The 23,064-nt window shown below is 41.6% G+C and overlaps 1 protein-coding gene across 8 annotated transcripts in view; it reads right to left on the reverse strand.

Moving 5' to 3' along the window:
• Positions 1-4,988: 4,988 nt before the first annotated feature.
• Positions 4,989-23,064, reverse strand: part of utrn (utrophin) — a 188,431-nt gene continuing 170,355 nt past the window's right edge. For all 8 annotated transcript variants that reach the window (XM_068341986.1, XM_068341994.1, XM_068341985.1 and 5 more), the window contains 6 exons: positions 17,497-17,658; positions 13,180-13,417; positions 10,139-10,214; positions 9,761-9,844; positions 7,235-7,260; positions 4,989-6,252 (listed from right to left, as the gene is read on the reverse strand). In XM_068341986.1, coding sequence (XP_068198087.1) covers positions 6,244-6,252; positions 7,235-7,260; positions 9,761-9,844; positions 10,139-10,214; positions 13,180-13,417; positions 17,497-17,658 — 595 coding nt within the window. In that variant the 3' untranslated portion in view covers positions 4,989-6,243. The remainder of the gene's footprint in view (positions 6,253-7,234; positions 7,261-9,760; positions 9,845-10,138; positions 10,215-13,179; positions 13,418-17,496; positions 17,659-23,064) is intronic.

A 23,064-nucleotide genomic window follows, 5' to 3' on the forward strand; every position in this document is an offset into this window, starting at 1 on the left:
TTTAGTTTGCTGAAGGTGTTCTTTGGATAGGGGTATGTGCAGACATGAAGGAAACTCCAAACTCCTTTTTAATCAAATAAAATGCCTTTTGGCTCAGTCAAGTTTGACCTCCAAACAAACCCCAACAGCTCTCAAGAAATAAATACCTCTCATATTGGCAAGAACCAACAACAACCAATGCCAGCACATGAGGTTTTCTCAGTTTCCTAAGATTGTGTCTTAGAGAGGATGGAGAGACATAAATAAACTCCAAGGGGCGCTATCTTTGTGTCCCAAAGTGTCCATGAAGCTGAATAAAACAATAAAAGTGTGCCATTGTCAAACCAATAACTTTCAGACATGCTGCAAAAGCGGATTGTCCTACAGCGAATTTCACATTGTGCACTGCGAGCGAAGTTATGGAATCGCTGAAATGCCACTCATTAATTATTTAATATGTACTGTACATAAACTGACGCTGAGCTGTTGTGCTTTGGATTTGCCTTCAGTGCATTTCTTTGTCCCACTTTGAGAAGCCAATTGCGTCTCACTTTAATCCGTTTGGAAACACATTTATGGTCGGTCTCCAAAACTGATATAATAAAAAACATTGAAGTGGATTTAAATAAATAAATAAATAAATCATCACACTGAAGCATTCACACTGTCTTCTCCTATTATGTTAAGTTGTCCACACACTTGTCACTTCTGAGGTTTTCTATGGAAGTGATATTCATCACACTTGTAATCAGTTCAGCATCATTTTATCATCTATCTCCTGCACAACAAAAGACTGTCTCTCTGTAAAACTGAGTAGATCGTTAGAACCTACAACATCTTACTCTCGCTTCATCTTTCAAAAGTGGCCAACGTCTGGTAGCAGTTGTCATCTACTGACTCATCTCAAACTAGACCAGCTCATCTAGAACTTGTTGGACTCATCATTAAGTATATCCTTCGCATCAATGCCCTGATGTTGTGGCAGCTGGGCTACGAGCTAAATGACTGAAAAAAATCTCTTAAAATGTCACACTCTGCAGGATTGTGGCAGAATGTGACTGTGGCTTCAGGTTTGCCTGCAGCAGATGTTTGCCATTAAAATAGGGATAAATAAGATATTCTGCTGAATATCTGAAGTGTGGTGTGGACTTTTCTCTTTTCCTTTCATACAAAGCATAAACAAAAGAAATGCACTTGATATTTTCCAGTGATCTTTAACCTCCTTACACAGTGATCAACACAGTAGTAGATTTCATCAGTGTGTTTACAAGGCCCTGAGGGTCCATCCTGTGTAGAGGCAGCATAGCTCTGTGCGAGAACCACATCGATCTTAACGTAACTAATGGTCCGTGATAGAAACTGGAAGATCCTGTCTGATTTATTTTGAGGAGCAATGTTTTTAGTTTGTCTACCTTCTTTACTCCATGACCTGACCAGAGTTTGTTTCAAAGAGGTTAGGGAAGTGTAGTCTTAAAGAGGTTGTGATTTAATATTGTTTCTTGACGGAAAGGCAGGTAAAAAAGGTGTGCTTAAGAATCAGAGAATCACACTGAAGTGACACACAGAAATGTGCACATCATCTGTTTGTGTGTTTGATGTAACCTTAATTTCTAAAGAGGAGTGGTTGAAGAGAGAGGAGTGATTGATGAAATCTCAAAAAAAAGTAAAACAAATGAAAATGAAGGCTATAAATTAGAGAAACTGTAAAAAGTGATGGTCAAAACTCTCCCATACAAGGCAAAACCTTCATGAAGTACAGTACATAAACGTGATCTAAGACAATATTCTTCATATATCAGCTTAAAGTCTTCATGTCTTCCTTCACAAGTTGCCCAGAGTATTCTCTAAGCCCCCAAAATGAAAACTCTAGTTTAATGCTGTGAGGGAAGCTCAGTGCTGTGAATTACTTAAAATGAATTGTCAAAGAGAGAGCTAATATGGTGCTAATGCTAACCCACCATGTGCAGTCAGCATATTCCAAGGATCTAAAGTGCACTGCGGATAATAAGCTTTATCTAATAAGTGCTGCTAGGGAACTGTTAAAGCTGGGAGGCTCATTACGCTGAAGTTGAACTCAAGTTTGTGGGAGCGGGAGCATTTGCATAGAGGAGCACGGTGTAAGCAGAACAGACTTGAACTGCCGGCAAAATATTGAAAACAGAAAGGAGCAATTCTCCTAATCTGTTTCTGCATCTACCCTCTGCCTTGTTTGCCTTGCATTCATCCCTTCCTCTCTTTTCCTGACTCCATCTCTCTGGGGTCTAGGCTGAATCCCCCTACCCCCCAACAGGTCCTGCAGTGCCCCGTCTCCTCCATCCTCAACATCTGCTGTGTGTCCATGCCTTGTGCCAGGGATAGCAACTCGCCCAAACACCCATCACCAGCGCTGCTGCTGCCTGCCAAGAGTCTGATCAAAGGGTGCAGCTGTCCAACGGAACTGCCAGCGTTGCTACATGAATGAGAAATGGGCTGAGGAAGGGGGAAAAAATCAACATCCGGCATCATCAGCAGACCGTCTCATCGTGGGAAACAGGTCGGCTGGTCACTTGGTGGATGGCTGACCCTGAAGGAATTGTTGCAGTCTGTTTTTATCCACTGCAAAGAGAATAAGGAGATCACAGCTGATGGTGATGAGAGAGGAAAAGGGGACTAGGAAGTGAAATAGCTCTGTCGTGTCATCCTGTAAACCAATGGTGTAAAAAATTGTGTGCCCAAGACCTCTGGCTGTTTTAAAAAAAATCCAAATTCGATTAATTAACATGAACTAAAAATAAATTCACTGGTTTATATATGCAAAAGTGTAAACTTTCACGCCATAGTTAAAAGTAGAAGGTCACACTCAGTTTCATGTGGTGTTGAAAAGCTCCTCTTCACCTGCGGTCACGACAAACCAAATTTGAATCCTCAACCTAATGAATAAAGCTTTTGATGAATAGTCTCTTTTTAACCACAATTTTTCAATCAACATGGTCAGGCAGCCATGTTGATTCTGTTCAAGAGGAGAACAGAAAATTGAAGACTGATGGCGGGCAAGGACAAAACGACAGGAGCCCACCTGACGGAATTAACCCAGAGGTGACATTTCTTTATCAGCTGTCTCCAGGTCGGAGAATAAAGGTTCACTTCCATCCGCCGAGCATCCTTTGACAGTTAAAGCTCCGCTTGATTAAATGGGTACTGAATGAAGATTATTCACACACTGATTGGTCTTTGTTTAGGTAACAGTGTACTGTTTGACATTCGTCTTTCATTCATCATATTAGTTTGGTTAAGAAATTACTTTTGAGCACCAAAGCTTGCTTGGAGGACAATGCTGCAGTTAGTCCTGAGACTCAATCTAGAGTTGAGTCTAACAAACAACCTCCACTTAACTCTAGATTGATATTATAATACACTGATTTACCAAGAGTAAGGATTAAAGAGCAAGAGCAGGATTAAAGAGCAGGATTAAATTCGAAAGATAGTAACTCACGCAATGTTTTAATTAAATGTTAAGTAAATGTTTTAATTTAAAGATTTCTGAGTGAGCATTATAATATCTCTGTATTTAATCCTTCACATTTAGCCTCATTGTCACAAAAGATCATAATACCGATGTGAATCTTTTTGTAACAGTAGAGGAGTCAGTACCATCTCTGGTTCATGCAGGGCATTGGACAAACAGAAGATCTAGAGCCATTAAAGCACTTCAGGGACCACACAGGATGTGAAGTCTGTCTATAAGAAGTGGGCATGTACAATAACCCCAGCTGCAACGCTCAAGGTGCACTGGGACCTGGATTCTGTTGCATTATTGCCTGTTGTACAATGGATGGAGAACACATAAGGTGATAAAGCAAATCCAAGAACAGTTACTGCTTGATTGCGTGACAACAAGAAACAATGAGTGACATTAACAACCATGAGAACGGTAGTTACTTCCTATGAAAAGGACTTCATTATACAGTTATGCATTGCCTCTTCTCTGTCAAGAAATGCTGCATGTCTCAGAAGGAGCGGCTGAAGGACACTGTGGTGTTGTCTTATCACCGCAGCTCTATGAAACAAGACTTTCACAGAGCTGAGTTGATTTACAACCAGCAACGGGCAGCAGCTGTGGAGAGTGAGCCCAAGGTAAATATCATAAATCCAACGTCACACATTTCCCTAATTGTTGCATATGGACATCAGTGACTGATTTTGCTCAAGTGACAAAACAAATGTATTTAATGGGCAGAGCTGTGCTGGGTGACGCTGGTGAGTGATGAGGCCCGTCTGTGGGTGTGCAGGCCAGGTCTTGCATGTAGCAGCAGGATGAAAGTGTAAGTGTTATAAATAAATTTTTTTATTTTTTTTTAAATGAACTTCCCCAAATTTTACATTTACTTTGTTTTTGGTTCCATGATTTGGTTGTGTTTCGGTGGGGCAATTATTGGGGGTGCACACGCCCAGGCATCCTCGTGCTGGAGGCCTGGAGAGAGGGGTGAGTTACACTTGTTCAATGCTGCGGAAACTTTTTAATATATTCTTCATTTTCATTATTTTCTACAAGTTGATGTGATTTTGTGGTACATAGTCGCTCACTTTCACACTCGCTATGTTTAAATATTATTTATTTATATATTCACGACGTAATTTATGTTAATTAGTAGGCGCTAAGCGGCGAACAAGTGCTAACGGCTCACTGCGTGTTGCAGGCATGCCAGCGTTACCCCAGTACATGACGTACCCCACCTTTTGTGTTACAGAAAAATAAAACACAACAGATCTGCTCCACGTCTCCTTCAGTTCTTCGGCCATCTACAGTCATAGTTTCACCGTCATTATAAATGTAACTGGCCAGTCAGGGTCGGTTACAGGGTATCAAACTGGGTATCAAACTGCCTACTTGCACTGTGTGTGTCTGGAACAGTGTTTGCAAAGAACAATGGAGAAAAGAGTAAGAGTGTGAGTTAAAGTCTCCGGATAAACATACACTTCATGTAGATGAACATGTCAATATAGCAAACAAAAACAAAATAAGTCGAGAATTTGTTGTAAAAATTTTATGTGGAATAGAACAACATAGCCATATCACATGTAGTGTGGTCAATCTATTTTACATACCTCAGGAGAGGGGACACAGTTTTGCCATGGCACATTTCATCATGAGTGGAATTATTAAAATCATCATCATCATTCGTCTAAAGTCAGGAGGTTATAGTAGTGTCGCTCCGTCTCACAAGTTTTACAGGATAGCATACAGCAACTACACAACGCAGTGAGGGACTAGAGCTAGCAGGCCAGTGGAAAAAAACTACAACAATGGATAAAGAAATCCTCCCCAAAGCTTCAGCAGGCCCAAGACCCATTGTGGTACAGTAACAGTAATGTTGTATTTACTTGATATGTCCTCAATGCAGTGTCCACTAATACAGTAAGATGGAGCTCAGATGGTAAACCAGGTTGTCCTTGTTCTGTCAATGATCACTATCGTCTTAAACAAGATTACAAACCACAAAAACAAAATTGAGTCTGAGGTAGCAAGGCAATCATGGCTTTCCTCTTATTTCCGAACAATTATCTTTAACAAAAATATTTTACATGACTGCAGGTGTCGTACGAGTCAGAATGTTAGGTTCAATGCTTTATTTTTCACTCTATTCACAATCCACAAGCGTCCATCAAATCTGGTCTGTGTCTTCCACATGTGGAATAACAAACTGTATAGGCACAGAGGGAGTAAACTTTACATTAACAAATCACAGTCTGCACATAGTTGGACTGCATTTTGATGCTTTAAAGGGGAACTTGACGTCAAGCATGATACAAGATAGATCTCCAAAACAAAAAGGAATTCAATTAGAGAAGTGGCCGAGGAAATATGAAAACTCCAAAGCATGGAACAAAACCTGTGGCTACTTCCGCTGACAGATAAATGGGATTAGAAGGTACAAAGCAGTAGAATGGCAAAATATCGTAACAGTTTGGACTTAAGAACAGAACACAAATTTCCCTCTGAAAAACAAGAACGCATATTTTACTATACAAACCTCAGTGTCCACACACACATCTGCTTATCCAGACAATTTACGGACAAATGTGAACCAAGTTCAGGCATAATCTACAGTTCATCAATATACAGTTTGCATAGTACAAGACAAGGTGGTGAAACTAGTTAAATGGTCTGGTCCTGTGCGTCTTTGGGATTTTGGGTCGGGAGATTATTTTCTTGGATTCTTCTGGAACTGTACCTTCACAATCACAGGTGTGCACAAACTCACACCATCCTGCAATTGAGCGTCCTCACATCACCTGCAATGCAAAAACACAATGTTGTCACACAGGATCAACTCCTTTTGAACACGTGTTAGTACTCTGAGGTTTCCTGCCTCTTTTCTCTTCATGAAGGCATCAGCTCTTCAAAATAAGTCATTGGTTTAGAAAGTCAGTTAGACGACTGTAGGAGACAGACCAGTAGGACCTGGAGTTGTGGAAGGTGGGGGAGGGGAGATTCTACAAATAGTTGTACAGATGTAGAATTAGGGTATCAAACTGCCTACTTGCACTGTGTGTCTGGAACAGTGTTTGCAAAGAACAATGGAGAAAAGAGTAAGAGTGTGAGTTAAAGTCTCCGGATAAACATACACTTCAACTGTTTGAAACCAATCAGCTGTGTATGAAACGCTGGGTATGAGGTAACCACAGCAGTGCAGAAAATTGCAGGCCAGTGACCCCAACTCCAACAACACCGTAGTCTAAAAATGAACTTTGGTCTCATACGATGGGGAGGAGCAGCTAATGGCTCCAAGTTCCAGACACCAACGCCTGAGGCAACAGGTCTTCACTAACACACGTGATGGGATGGTGTAATCCCTGGTGTCTTAATACAAAGTAGAACACATCTGCTCAGATTAAATTAGCAATCTGGATAGTTTGCTCAAAATATAGCAGTGAATGGTAAAATGGAGGGGATGGGGTTAAGGGAATGGCGCCGGTTGGAGCCAGACACTCCCCCTGATGGACCCCCCCCCGCCACCCCTCAAGGAGAGAGCAGATGGAAAAAACTCTAGAAAATAACCAGACACCACATAATTAGCTTGTTGATGTGGGCTAAACCATGACCTAGTTGCAACACATTCGCCAACTAATCCAAACCACTGTTTCCTGAACTAGCAACGCCCCGGTTACTCTACTCACACATACTCAACATCTGTCACCTTTGCCAGGTACTAAAATAGGTGACAAACAACAAACATTGTGCAGGTAAATCTAGTGAGGAAGAACCTGGGCTCACCTGTGGCCTTGAAGAGAGGCTGGAGGCTGTGGGAGACGAAGCAAAGACATATTAGCAGAATTTTTACACTTAAAATCCCCATTTCATCTGTTTTTCTAAGCCTCTGGGTCCCTCCCACATAGCCATGCACACTCTCAGCTCTGTGCTCTCCATACCCAGCGCCTGGGAGCTGTGCAGTAATCAAATGTTAATTATGCTGAAGCATCTGCCAGATTAGAATAGATTTTTAACTAAAGCCCTCAAAGTTTTGTCTAAAAATGAAAACACAATCTAAAGTCAGTAAGTGTTAACTCGCTATTTAAACTTTTTCTATTTGACTAATAACCTCAGACGTGGGTCGTCTTTCTAACTGTGAAGTAATGAGCAGTTGAGTGTTTCTGGATATACGAAACACCAACAGAGCAGAACAACTTTCACGCTGTGTAAACAACCACACACACACACACACACACACACACACACACACACACACACACACACACACACACACATACAGATTGTGAGGTGGTCAGAGAGGCAGACAGATGAACTAGAGCAGTAAAGGAGAGGAGGAATTAGACTCTTTTTTTAAAGTATCGGTGGATCATATTAATTGGATGAGGAATGTTTTGCCCACAGTTTTCTATTTTTTCCATTGTAGCCGCAGCCTTCATCTTGTGAACCTCTTAGAAAAGTTTCACAGATGAAAAAAGTCCTAACAAGTCCAAAATCAAACACTTCATGGATGTGATTAATTAAAAACAAAACTTGAAGACCACAAACATGCACTGTAACTAATCCTCCACTCTACAGACCTTAGTACCACTGTTGCACATGATATATTCATGAGTGAATATATCAATCAATCAATCAAGTTTTATTTATATAGCGCTTAATCATGGTAGATAGATAGATAGATAGATAGATAGATAGATAGATAGATAGATAGATAGATAGATAGATAGATAGATAGATAGATAGATAGATAGATAGATAGATACTTTATTAATCCTGGAGGAAATTGTTTATATCCACTGCTCAGGCATTACATAACAAATAATACTGGATAAACACCAGGAGAAAAAGAAACACTGACATCACAGGACATACCGCAAGACATACACTACACTAACAGACACATGCAGCACTAACAGGACTTATATACTAAACTATAACTAAAATATAGTTATATAAAATATATAAAATTGAATTAAAATATAAAACGGTATAAAATAAAATAAAATAAATAAAATATATATATATATATATAAACAGTATAAAATTAAATTAAATTAAATCCATTCAACTGGTAAAAGACATTTCAAAGCGATTTAACAGACAGAGAAACCCAACTGAACCCTCCAGAGCAAGCATAAGCGACACTGGCAGGGAAAAACTCTCTCGATGAGGAAGAAACTCCGGGCATGACCCAGACTCAAAGGAAGAAATCAAAGGAAGATAAGAACAGGGAAAGAGAAAGAGAGACAGAGAGAGAGTGGCTGATAGAGACAGTGTCAATATGGTAGCAATGTTTCCCATTGCTAAAGTCAAGGCACAATTACAGCTGTGTGGATGACTATATGGCAGCACGGAGGAAGAAAGGAAGCAGGACCCCAGCCAATGGATAGATGATGGGTGTTACTAGTGGGCTTGGAGGAGAAGGTCCACAGCACATGGATAGATGGGTGTGATACTGGTGGGCTTGGAGGTACAGGCCCACAGAGGAAGGTCTACAGCGGATGGGCGAATGAGGGGTGGAACAGTATGATGACACGAAGGAAGAGAGGCAGCAGGACCCCAGCCGATGGTGAGGGGTCATACTGGTGGATGGGAGGTGCAGGTCCACAGCAGATACTATAATTTCCATATTATCAAACATTGCTGTCCACTGCAGAAATCCGGTCTCACGCCTTGGTCTAAAGGTGTGTGTCAGTATCTTCAAACATTGTGCACCTGTAATTTTCTCTTTCACTCATTTGCTGTGTTGTGTATTTTGATGCATTAGTCTTCTGATTGTCGTCTCGATGACAGAGTGTGACGTCTGCAGCCAGGTTCTTCAGGCTTTTTTCTAGTCTCTTTTCTGTCATGTATGCAGTCAGAGCTGCAGGTCTGACATGGACTTCATATGTATTCACTGTGATATGATACTTGTTGCCACGTAAAGCAACGTGTCTACTCGTCTGCTTCACTCTTTTATTGCAACCGTGGCTGCTCCCTCTCTTCACTCAACAACTGCTGCTCTTGGAAGTGAAAAAAAAAAATTGGAACGCCTGCCTCTACATTCAGATCTAACATTCAGATTAATGAGCTCTTTCTTGGCGGCACCTCTCCACCAAATCACGTGAAGTTAGAGCTGTTAGGTTTTCATCCATGCACCAGGTCTTTGTCAAATACACAACACATGAATCCCCCTGATAGGGACGAAGGAAGGACAGGTAAACACTGCATGTCATCTGTTTTTCTTCTGACCGCCGTCACACTGATCTTCCTTCAGAGTGTCAGACGACAGTGGGAGAGACAAAGAAGGACAAGAGGTGAGAAACTTACTACTGCATGCAGGGAAGGAGTTGTTAATCTGCTCCATTACATCTGCCAGGTCAGAGCTGCTGTTGTGGGAGCCCAGGAGTTCATCTGAACACACACACACACACACACACACACACACACACACACACACACACACACACACACACACACACACACAGTGTGAATATCAGTTGCCTCAGACGCCGTTAGAAATAGTATCATACCACAGGGAGCAACATATTTGTATTAGCAGACAGTGTCAGATCTTTTTCTTAAATGTACTCCCAAAGTCCCTTTGTCCGGTCTTCATACACCAACATCTGTGTGTGTGTGTGTGTGTGTGTGTGTGTGTGTGCGTGCATGCGTGCGTGTGAGCTGCTCTCAGCTCCTCTGTCTCACCTGAGTTTTCAGTAAGTGGCCCTTGATCTTGCACAGTGGGAGAGGTCACTCCATTTAGCCTTGAATCCACCTCCGGCTGAAGGCGACACACACAGAGGGAAGCATAATACAAAACAAAACAGAGAAGCCCATCATTATACCATAATTATTCATCTTGGCATCTGCTCCACAACTTCAAAATTAGCCATGCTTCGCTGCGGCAGGCACAGGCGAGGGAATAACAGGAGGCGGTACAACAAAGCTGTTGTTACGTGGGCAGAAACAATCCTCATTAACATCTTAACATCAATGTCCTGATTTTAATTTGATAAGCAACATTTCAATTAGCCTCAAAGTCCCCAAAAGGGTATCTGTATTGTTAAATTTTATTACGATCTACTGAATCGTTGTCTCTTGAGTGAAGCTCAGTAACAGGATCAACTGAAGGTCAGGCAGCCATACATCTAATGCATCCTGTTTCTATAATAATAAAGAAAGAGATGGTCCACTTGGACAGAACATGGATGAAACATGGCTGTCCACAGGCGTTTGTCATCACTGGTGGGTGAGGCCATTCAAGCAGCTGTCACACATGCTCAAGTAACAGAGATTACACTCAATAATCAACAATCAATTTTCTTCTCTGTCTTTTGGAGAGAACTTGGCTTCATCCCTGGGGTTACAGTTATTTGTCTCGTTATGATTTCAATCTTATTATACAGAAAACGATGCTCTAACAGGTCTGAAGTCTGGTGACGACTGAAGCACTAGCTAAAGCTCCGTTTGATTCTCTACTGCAAGAAATCACTCCGTTGCCACCCCCTCCTGTTCCCCTTCATCTCCTGGAGCCACCACCGACGGTAAAGGCTAATATGCTGGAAACATCTCTGGAGCTTGGGCCATGTCTTGAGGCCCATCTTAGAAAAGCTAAGGTCAGGGCTTTGTCCGGTCCTCAGGAGTGTGAATTTAATGCGTGCCATCAAGTTGGCTGGGTTTATTATTGTGCCTCTTGGCAGGAATGCTGATGGCTGACAAAAAGACACGAGGGCACGTGGCCAGAACCCAGACAACAGAGCTTCTCATTTAGTGTGGGGAGTCATGCTGTTACATGACTTACTGAACAACACATGGGAACAAAGAGTCTGACTTAATGTAGCTTATTTCAATTTTATGGTGTTAGTATTTATGCTCCTTTATCACTTCTTTTTTTTCTGCTCATCTTTTATTACTACTACTTTAGTCTCTAAATTGTGTCTCAGTCTCTACATCCATTGGGTTTTGAAGTATTTAGATGTAGAATATACAGTGTATATTTCAAGTTAATTTTATGTTAAATGTATTTATTTGATGGTTTAGTAACTCATTCGTTCATTCATTTTCTGACTGCTTCATCTGTTGGCGCAGGTCATGGGGAGCTGGAGCCTATCCCAGCTGTCATAGGGCGTGAGGTGGGGCAAACTCTGGGCGTGATACCAGTGCACCGCGGAGCTACACACACACCCTCCTACGGGCAATTTGTAACAGCAAATTAACCTGAAGCGCATGTTTCTCGAGGTGGGAGGAAGCTGGAGAACCCCAGAAAGAACCCACGCTGATACGGAGAGAACATGCAAACGCCGCACAGAGCGGGACTCAAACCCGAACCCACCTTGTTGTGCAGCGACAGCACTACCCACTGCACCGCCCAGTTCAGCAACTGACAGATCTTTTTAGATCAGGAAATTATTGAGAAAACTTGCGATTTATAATTCATAACGGGCTTATAAATTAACCTGTGTGGCAGCAGGAGGAATATTGAAATGAATTTAATGTCAAACTAATAAAATACGCGATGAAATAGGACTGACATCAGAAACTCTGCTGGCTAATGATTGATATTACTATAAAGTTGCACACTCTCTGAACCAATCAATATGTTAACAACTAAATATAAACCGTCTAAATATTAGAGGCAATCTCATATATGTTGAAGAATGTGTGTCCATCAAATTTTCATGTCCAGATGTAAATCTTCATTCATTAAAAACTGGCAGAGATCTATAACCTGTCTTCTATTGGCCCTTTGTTGTGTTATAAATGTGTTTCCAGTGCCACGGCTCAGAGTGAGCCGAGCCGACCCCCCCCCCCCTGTTTTCTCAGTGTGCTTTATGGAGACTACTTTGTTTGGCTTGGGGGTTTGTGCATTTCACTTTGCAAAAACAATCACACCTCAGCAAGCAATTAGACCGGGCATAAACAAATCTGGAAGTTATTGATAGAAGAGCTGGAGACGAACGCTCTAGTCCTGGATGGAATGAAAATGCTGTGATTAGGATATAATTTGATCACTGCAGAGCGGAGTTTGTTATTCATAGACAGTGCAAAGGGAGGGGGAGGACAGAATCATGGGTTTCAAAGTTTGCATCGAAACACGTATGACTGTCAATGCAGGTGTTAATAGCTTCATGACCACATATTTATGTCCATGATTTATTTGTATGAGTTTGAAAGAACCCAGTAATTCACTGACAACATTCTGTGTGAGTGTTGCATTTTTTAAATGCCTATTTTTATTTTCATGAATTGCACTGAAAAAGCTGTGCCAGCTGGTGTGAGTAAGTCTCAACTGTGATTACTGCCCTTCTGCTGCCGAACAACAAGTCGAGCGCACAACAGGAAGAGAATACTTATATTGATAAATACTTAAACTCATATTGAATTTGCTTTCTAAAGATGACTAAAATCACACCACAAACATCAGAGTGTAATTACATAGTAACTACACATCCCCTTAATTTACTGCATGTGTTGCTGTATTGCTACACTGTGCCTGTCAGGAGTGACTGGCATTGTTTTCAAATACTTCTAGTTTTCTGTTACATGTCACAGTTGGGATGGAGGTACGTCAGCTTCTATTTCCTTATTCAATCACATGTTTTGTCATTTTTCTGAATGCTAAGAATCACAACTCCAACCATGATTTCTGCAAATGGCATTTGGCACAAATAGTTGGGATCTGTTTCAACTGTCAGAATGAAGCTTTCCTGGTTCTTTCTTGTCTTTTTATGTCTGTGTTGTGTCACCTGGTGCAGTAGCTGTCGGAGGCGAATGAGCTGAGACTCCAGCTGTTTGTTGTGCTCCTCTAGGATGTGCATGCGAGCCTCCAGCCGCCCCTTGTGTTGTCGTAGCAGCTTGGCCTCGGCTAGAAGATCCGCCTCATCAGGATGGACAAAAGAGCCATCTGACTCCCAGGGGCTCGTTACAGGGCCCCCTCGCTGGCCATGCTGTTCCTTCAGCTGCTCATACTCCTTCTGCAGGGTCCTGGGGGTGGAAGGATTACAAACACACATTTGTGGTAACCACAGCAACCACAACATCAAATGAAGATACAAGACTAGTCAAAAGTTTGGATACAGTTTCCCTATCAACTGGGAAGTAATCAAAAACCTCACAAAATCAATTTGTTAGCTGTTGCTTTAATTGGTCATATGTCTCAGGATCAAGGTAGTTAGTAGTATTAACTTGTTCATCCTATAAACGTGTTTACTACAGATGTAAATAATTATATTCTTGTGGAGAACACTGGCAAGATCAACTTCTTGTTTTGACTATCTATGATGTTAAAAACCGTTGTATTCCTAAGAGGAATGCAAACATGGTTATGCTCTAGGGTAAAAGGCTAATATCTTGAAGTGGATAAGAGTATGAACGTCTGTTAAAATTCAATGTATGAACTGGTTGAAAACTTTTAATTTTTGAGTTTGTTGACTACGTATTGTAATGAGAGAGATGTTTGTTGATTCTGGTGGATGGGAATTTCACAAGCCTATTGGCTTCTACCTGTTATCCCCTTTTTTGGATGTTGTTGATGTTGTAAATGTGATGAAGGTGTGAAGTTTGTTATATTAACATGTCCAAAAAAAATAAACTAATAAAAATAAACTAATAATAAATACAGTATTTTCCGCACTATAAGGCGCACCTAAAAGCCTAAAATTTTCTCATAAACCCGTAGTGCGCCTTATAATCCGGTGCGTCTTATACATGGATTGATCTTCATATTAATATTGGTTAAAAACATGATCGCTGAAAAAAAGCCGGCAGTCTGGCCGCCAGTCATGCCACCAGAGCATGACTGGCGGAGCACCGGTGATTACGTAGAAAAACATAAGGAACTTTCAACAATCCTATTAATAAAGTTTGACTGACTGACTGATCACAGTATTTCCTAACTATTTGGCATCGGTAATAACCCACTTTAAACTTAATTGGTCTTAAAAATGCCATTGTGCTGTCATCTGGAATCTAGTGGCGGTCCATTCTATTAGTCTGTGGAAACACACGGAGAAACTGGAATAAAGGTGATGAAAGACCCTCAAAGCTGAACTTACAGCCTTTTCTGAAATTTCAAGAGCTGAGTAACTGCTGGACAAAGGTGGCAACGGGTGTGCTGCAATTGATTTATAACTGTAGTTGATAGCTCTGGGCGGGGGGCGGAGGGGCGCATTTAGGTTTGTGTGTCCTGTGAGATTCACGGCGGTGAGACACCGACGTTAAAGTCAGTTCTAGGAGTAAAAAAGAGTCATATTTGCCAGTAAATTAGCAGCCTGACATTAAAAACTAGTTAAAAAATTGATAAGGACACACAGGTGCAAATAGCTGCACCTCACTTCCGACTGGACTACCGATTGATCGAAACAATATTTAATTAATAAATGAAGTTGAACGTCGGAGCTTAAATATCTGCTTTGAACTTCAGATCACGAAATTATCCGCTCCGTTCGCACTGACTGCACCCGTAATGAATTTAACCAGTTTTTAATGTCAGGTTTTTAAATATGCGTGTTGACTTCTTTCTAAGATGGCAAAGTGATCAAGTGATCAGGTTTCCTTGATGAGACTAAGAATGGCTTATTGACATAACAATAGGGGCCATTCAAAGGGAGTCAGGAAGTCATGAATGCAATCATGACTGTCTGAGCAGCGCGACTCTATCTAGTGGACGGATTGCGCAACTACAGCTGCTGCAGTTGATCAAATAAATTGTATTTATTTTTTATTGTGTGCGCCTTATAATCCGGTGCTCCTTATATATGAAATAAATTATAAAACAAACAAATTATTGCGGGTGCGCCTTATAGTCCAGTGCGCCTTATAGAGCGGAAAATACTGTAAATAAATAAGTCTATAGTAAACAAGTTTACTAAAAAAGTTTCCTACAGATGTAGTAATGTTTACAGATGTAAGCTTGTTTACTAAAGATATGAGCTTGTATACTACAGATGTGAGCTTGTTTACTACAGATGCATGCTTGCTTATGACAGATGTAAGTACTACAGATGTTGAGTACTACAGATGCAGTATTTGCTTTGAGGATGTTGATAGAGAAGTACAGAGAAGGCCAGAGGGAGCTGCATTGTGTTTTGTAAATCTGGAGAAAGCTTATGACAGGGTGCCCAGAGAGGAACTGTGGTATTGTATGAAGAAGTCTGGAGTGGCAGAGAAGTATGTGAGAGCGGTGCAGGGCATATATGAGGACTGTAAGACAGTGGTGAGGTGTGCTGTAGGTGTGACAGAGGAGTTCAAGGTGGAGGTGGGACTGCATCAGGGATCAGCTCTGAGCCCCTTCTTGTTCGCTATGGTGATGGACAGGCTGACAGACGAGGTTAGACAGGAATCTCCATGGACTATGATGTTTGCAGATGACATTGTGATCTGTAGTGAGAGCAGGGAACAGGTGAAGGAGAAGCTAGAGAGGTGGAGGTGTGTCCTGGAAAGGAGAGGAATGAAGGTTAGTCGCAGTAAGAACAGAGAACATATGTGTGAATGAGAGGGACCCAAGTGGAAGAGTGAGGTTACAAGGAGAAGAGATCAAGAAGGTGGAGGATTTTAAGTACTTAGGGTCCAGTCCAGAGCAATGGAGAGAGTGGAAAAGTGGTTAAGAAGCGTGTCCAGGCAGGATGGAACGGGCGGAGGAAAGTGTCAGGTGTGATGTGTGATAGAAGAGTTTCAGCTAAAATGAAAGGAAAGGTGTACAAAACTGTGGTGAGACCAGCGATTTTGCTTGGTCTAGAGACAGTGTCACTGAAGAAAAGACAGGAGACAGAGCTGGAGGTAGCAGAGATGAAGATGCTTAGGTTCTCTTTGGGAGTGACCAGGATGGATGGGATCAGGAATGAGTACATCAGAGGGACAGCACATGTTAGAGGTTTTGGAGATAAAGTCAGAGAGGCCAGACTGAGATGGTTTGGACATGTCCAGAGGAGAGACAGTGAATATATTGGTAGAAGGATACTGAGTTTTGAACTGCCAGGCAGGAGGCCTAGAGGAAGACCAGAGAGGAGGTTTATAGATATAGTGAAAGAGGACATGAAGGTAGTTGGTGTGAGAAGAGGATGCAGAAGACAGGGTTAGATGGAGGCAACTGATTCGCTGTGGCGACCCCTGAAGGGAAAAGCCGAAAGGAAAAGAAGTAGATCCTATAAACAACTTGTTTATGTGCCTGAAATCATAAATGTAGACATGTTACATGAATGTACATGACACGCAGCAAAATGATTTTAAACTAATGTCTCTGTACATAATTTTATTTATCTAATTCTGTATTATGCAAAACCTCACAAATATTTATTCGTGTTTCTGTATTCACATTCTAATTTTATATGTAATTAATATTGTTTTCTTTTACAGAATTGTGTAGCTGCATGTGACAATGTTTAGTGTTATCATTAAAGTGTGAACCCCTCACACAAACACACATCAGCATCTTTTAGCTCTACTTTTTGTTCTCTCAGCAAAATCCTATCTGAAGTGGATAGACAAGTATAAAGGACCAAATTTCTCACCTTATCCCTCCTTGCCCTCTCTTTATCTCTTGTTGCTGAACCATAAGCTCAACTTGGTCTTTATGAGCCTACAGTTAAGTGCTGTGTGTGTGTGTGTGTGTGTGTGTGTGTGTGTGTGTGTGTGTGTGTGTGTGTGTGTGTGTGTGTGTGTGAGTGTGTGTGTGTGTGTGTGTGTGAGAGATCAGTATTAAATCACTCTTCAGCCATTCCTATGACTGTAGAAAAGCACCTGAGCAACAATAGCACACAGTGAGTGCATCTCAAAGCCATCTCCGTTTATTCATCAAACCTAGTGCGAGATAGACTGGGGTGTGTGTGTGTGTGTGTGTGTGTGTGTGTGTGTGTGTGTGTGTGTGTCTATGTGTGTGTGTTTATTGAGTGCGAACACTTTTAAGTTTAAAGATGCAGTAAATAGGAAAGATCAACATGACTTTAGACGAGACAAACTCTCCAAACAAACATCAGGCTTTATTTCCTCCACATCTGAGGTCTTAACAAGCCCCTTCCTCACTGCCTCCTCTCGGGTTTCTTTCATGAACGTGTCTTGTGCCTTACCTCTGCTCCTCCTCCAGACGAGATATAATGCGCTCCAGCTCTCCTCGTTCCTCTCTCTCCACGGCCTGCAAGATCTGGGCAGGGCTCTGGGGCTGACTGCAGGGTGAACTCTCCCCTCCCAGTGTCTGACAGTACTGCAGGATCAGGGCATGCTCATCGTCCCTGTTAGGGTGGAGGGTGGGAAGTCAAAAAATGAGAGAGAGGCACAAACTTTTACATTTTGCCCAAACATGTGGGGAAAGTTGCGATAATGAGATTGGGATGGATGTGTGAATGGGCAGAGCTGAAAGCATTGTGCCTCCAGCTAAATCCATCACGACCAGAACCAGGTTCCAAGCACATAATCTAGACAATGATTACTTTAGCTGCCGGTATATACAACATCTCCCCTTACTGTGGGGGTGCAGTGCTGTAAGCTGCACTATCTCTGACCGAACACAGATGTGTCCGTCTCCTCTATCTGATAACCGGAGAGAGAAGAGAAAGAGGCAGACAGACGATGATGAGAACATTGAGGGAGGGAAGGAGACATGGCAACTTGTGTTTGCTGAAGCATGTCTGGACGTAAGTGCAGGTGTCCATCTCTTTATGGGCATTGTGTGCCATCTGAAAGAAGCTGGAAGGTCTCACCAGCTGTCAGCGTCCTTTCCAAGTCTTGAAGACAAAAACCTGACAGCCACACACACAAAAATTACATCTAAAAGTCCTCTCCACTGCTTCAGTGACCGTCATTTCCAGAGACAAACTGACAGCGTGAAACGGAGTGGGCCTGACAAAGTTTGAATCCATACGAGGAGACAGGTAACACCCTTAAGTATCAAGGGACCTTCTCTAAACATCATTAACACACTGGCATCAGGGCCAGACCTTAACTGAGAGGATGATGCTCAGCTATAATGAGTAATCAAACATGCTCTGGAGAGCAAGACGCTAAACTGAAACCTCTCTGATTTTACACAATATGCTTTCAAGTTTCCCCACAGGAAACATTCAATGACAATTCAGAGCAGCGTGATTATGTTGCTATCATCATCATAATAAGACAGGATACAGATGGCAAGCTTTTCCCTTCCCAGAGATAACATGAATCATATTTTCTGGTGATAAATAGGTGATGAGCAGATGGGTAATGAAAGACAGAAAATGAGGTTTCACCTCTTTTCACATTAAAGGATGACACTGCACCTGCACACTGAAGAGAACAATAGCTTCATGATTGGGATTTCTGGTCATTTTACACTGCTCAAGGATATTGAAAAACATTTTTGTTAACTGAAAAACCCCTTTTACTTCAAGTGGATTCCAAAATGAATAGAAAATATTGCCAAGAAATGACAAAGCTCAAAATAATTAATTTCACTTGCAACAATGATTTTGTTCATCCACACTTTCTTCCTTGTGTTATTTGGCGCTGGCTTTACGTCATCTTCCTATTGTTGGAGCAACCCGCACCAAAAGCACTAATCACAGGGTGCAGCGCTATCAGGTGGAGTAAAATAACCATCACAATCCTTCACCACGCCTGACATGATTCTTTTCAACTGTTCAGAACTGTTCAACTGTTCACCTCTGACATGAACCAATCCATCAACTGTTCTCTGTCCAACACCAGTAGCCTCTTTTATCCGTCTCAGTCTTTTCCTACCACTGGCCGGACTCGTGTCTCTTTTTGGAAAGGATTTACAGATTGATAGTTCTAACTCAATTCTGTGGGTGATGGTGGATAGCCGTTCTTAGTTGGTGGAGTGATTTTTCTGATTAATTCTGATTATGAACGAAACTTCAGCTTGCTTAACTAGCCAACTTCTTAGAGGGACAAGTGGCGTTCAGCCACACGATGATAAGCAATTACATGTCTGTGATGCCTTAGATTTCAGGGGCTGCACGCACACCACATTGAGTGGATCAGCGTGAGACTATGCTTCACCGGGAGGTGTGGGCAACCCGCTGAGCCCCACTTGTGATAAGGGGTTACAATTATGTCCCATGAATGATGACCCATTAAGCACGGGTCGTAAGCTTGTGTTGATTAAGTCGGGGTGGCAGTAGGTCAGTCCACTGGGTCGGGCTGGGGACCAGAGGGTGGTCGGATCAAGACCCACGTGGACCATAATATTCTGAGTGTGAACTGGCAGTGGAAGGTGCCAGTTCACCTCTTTAACCCTGCCGAGTTGCCTGAGCAAGGCACCGTCCCCTTACAAGTTGCTCATTGGGAGCAACACTAAGGAGAGCTGCCCGTCGCGCTACCTCTTAATATATACTGCATGCCTACAGACCCCTTTTGTGTGTGTGTGTGTGTGTGTTTTTCTTTTGCTACTCTGCCTAGACAGCCAATCGACTTCTTCTCTGGTGACATTGCGACTGCTTTGTGGGTACGACTGAACGACGCAGTGAACACGACAACCTGAGAGCTTACAGGTAGATTTGTCCTCCAGGCTAGAGCCAACAGTCCAGTCCTTCACATCGTTACATGAGAGCTTCTGTTTGTTAAAATAGAATATTCTTCATTTCTCAGAACAATAATAAACCAACAAATTTCCCAATATGTTGACTATAATTCAACCCAGAAATGCTGATGCTCCAGTTATTCTACTAGTCTCAAAGAGGCAATATTACTGCTTCTTTAATCAGTAGTGGTGTGTAACAGCTGCAGAAAATGTTTCTACTGACAAATTAGCTTAACATGAAAATGTTGATTTGCTAATGTAATATACCATTAGAGCACAGGAGTGATTGCTGCTAAAAATTAGCCTTTGAGATGTTCCATTAAAAATCATCTGACTGGAAGAGTCACATTCTCGTTTATATTTTTTTTATTTACTGATTTATTTTTTTTAACAGATCTATTTTTTATCATCTTTCTCAGGTGGAAGAGTTTTCAGCACCTGCGTGCAGATTTACAACAAATCACTTTCATCCCGTCATGGCAAGTCGGTCATGCTGAACTGAACTGAGTTTTTGATAAAAGACACAGAAGAAGCTGTGAGAATGTTGTGACAGGATGATGAATTTGACATTACAGCTGATTAATTTACCGAACACACATGTTTCTCTTTGAAATATAGACATCCTTTGACAAGGATGAAGAAGAACTTTATCCTCAGGTTAGCGTCTGTCTAAACCCTTGAAAGTTGGTAGCAGTGCTGTTTGCTGGGGCTAGGAGACAGATGACCACCCAAAGCTGAGCGACCAATTAGGAAGATGGCTGGAAAACACAGCAGCGGGAGATTATGGATGTCAGAGGAGCTTGGAGGACAGCGGCAAAGGGATCATTAGGGTTGAAAATAGGAATACTGAGGTAGAACTTGTTCACTATCCACCTGCTGTGGACGGTTGGGAGAGAGAAGATGTGAAGCAAAAGGAGTGAAGGTTCAGGAACACATAACAGAAAGGAGATGATAAAGGGAGAGTTACAGTGTGGTAGAAGTATTAAAATGTGAGAAATGGTGGCGTAATCAGACAATATTAGCTGCAGTGAATCAGTTGAGTGCTTTGATGAAGCACGTAAAGGAACTAACAGTCGTACTGGCCTTGACGCTTTGTTTACTCATAAAAAAGTAAGCAGCCATGAGCTCTGAGAAAAACAGAGACAGATACAAACAGAGATACAGAAAAAGAAGAAGGAAATAAAAAAATCACTGGAGAAAATGATAATATCAGTGGGAAAGATGCTTCACCAGTGTGAGGCTTTTACATTATGGGACAAATTACCAGCAGCTTAATTTCTAAGATATTCTTGATGATGCAGGGCTTCAAATATGGTATTTTACCTTTGTGCTTGGTGTTCAATCTCAAGGTTACCTGAGCCCAAAGCTTGAAGATATTAAAATACAATTGCCAATTAAGAAAAGAGGAATGGCAAGGACGGGGTTGATGAATTGAAAAAAATAAAAGGGGGAAGGACAAAAAGGTCAAAATATCAATGTAAAGACAAAAGGCCAGCACTGGGGGACAGACTGGGAACAGAGATAACAGAAAAGTGATGTGAATAAAAGGAGGCAGTCCCTCTGTGACGTAGACATCAGTGACGTCAAGGTTTTTGTCCTGGAGGTCAGATAAAATAGGCAACACTGACTACTAATTAAGGGTTCCCTTTCAGAAAGAAGCAATGTGTGACAAAATAAATACGAGCAGTGAAGCGTACACACATATGTACATCCTAATTATTGATATCACTGCACAGCTGGCGGCAAGTCAAAATTTGTGTATGCAGGAACTGAACAGTCAGAAAATACAAGCTAAAGCTAAACAAGCATGTAATTGGCAAGAACAGTCATCCATATTACATCATGCATGTTTTCATGAGCTCAGATGCTGCAAAAAGGCACCGTTCTCTTTGTGCGTGTGTTTGTGTGTCCTCACAAACAACAAGATGGAGAGATGGACAAAGAAGCTTGAGAGAAATCAGCTTTAGGGAGAAAGGAATAAATCTAAAGAGAGCAACACCAATCAACCACTCTAAACTAAAAAGGACGAGGAAGGCAATGCGTTCGTAGCTGAGAATTCTGAAAACACAATGCACAGCTTCTTCTTTTGAAAACAGATATAGCTGAGTGGGCCATTTCACTTTAGTGGTATCAATAAAGCACAATACTGCTGCATTTACAAAGGATTTTTAAGTTATTTTCTCCTTAAAAGTGGAGCTGGTTGGACACACTGGTGTAGAAAAACAGCCTCCAGCTGATTCTGGCCTTAAAAAGCTGTAAATATCTCCTTCCCAGCTAAGGCAAGTGACATTTTGCTGCACTTAGGTGAATATTGTCACATTAATGACACAGCACATTTCCAAAACAAGCATTGTGAGTTGGCTGTAAATGCACACAAGGCCTACACTAGACAAATTGCAGTACTGCTTAATCTAATTTATGATTCTCCTCAAGATTTAATTTTGAATGAAGTTCACAATTTGACAATTTGATTCTCTTTACATGAGATGTAATTCAGGCATTACAGACAAATACTTGACTGACTTTCATGCTGATAGTTTCTTGTGCTAGATGTGTTTTAGAAGAATGTAGTTCTTCTAATGGATTGTTCTTCAATCCCCTGCTCCATTGTGGCTTCTGTTGTTCTGCAGCAAAGACAAAATCTTCCAGTAATGACAATGATGATGTGACAGTTGGTGAAAGCACAACACTATGATTATGTACTAAAAGTGTCCAGGTGAGTGTTTTCCCACTGTGCTGTTAAGCCCATTAGCCTTCCTCAAATCATCATCTTCCTCAGCACTATGCATGCTTCTCTGTAAAATAGTCGGTGCTGATTCTGAGCAGGTAAAGATAAAAGCTTATCTTAAATAAGCTACAGTACAAAACACAATAACTGAGGAGCAGGGATTTTGTGTTGGCTCTCCATTACCAAAGCTCTGAGAGGAAAACGAATGCCCCATTTTTTCTGCCCAGTCCCTTTTCTCTTTCTATATTTCTCTTCTCCTATTGATCAGGTGAAAAGCACAGACAACTTTCAGGAGCTTACAATCAAAGAGCTTCAGTTTCAGAAAGTGCTGTTCTTGATGGAGAGTTCAGATGAAGGTGAAGCCTGATAGCCATGGTCCACACGATGCACATT

The sequence above is a fragment of the Antennarius striatus genome, chromosome 19 (genome assembly GCF_040054535.1).
Source record: "Antennarius striatus isolate MH-2024 chromosome 19, ASM4005453v1, whole genome shotgun sequence".
In the NCBI taxonomy this organism is placed as follows: Eukaryota; Metazoa; Chordata; class Actinopteri; order Lophiiformes; family Antennariidae; genus Antennarius; species Antennarius striatus.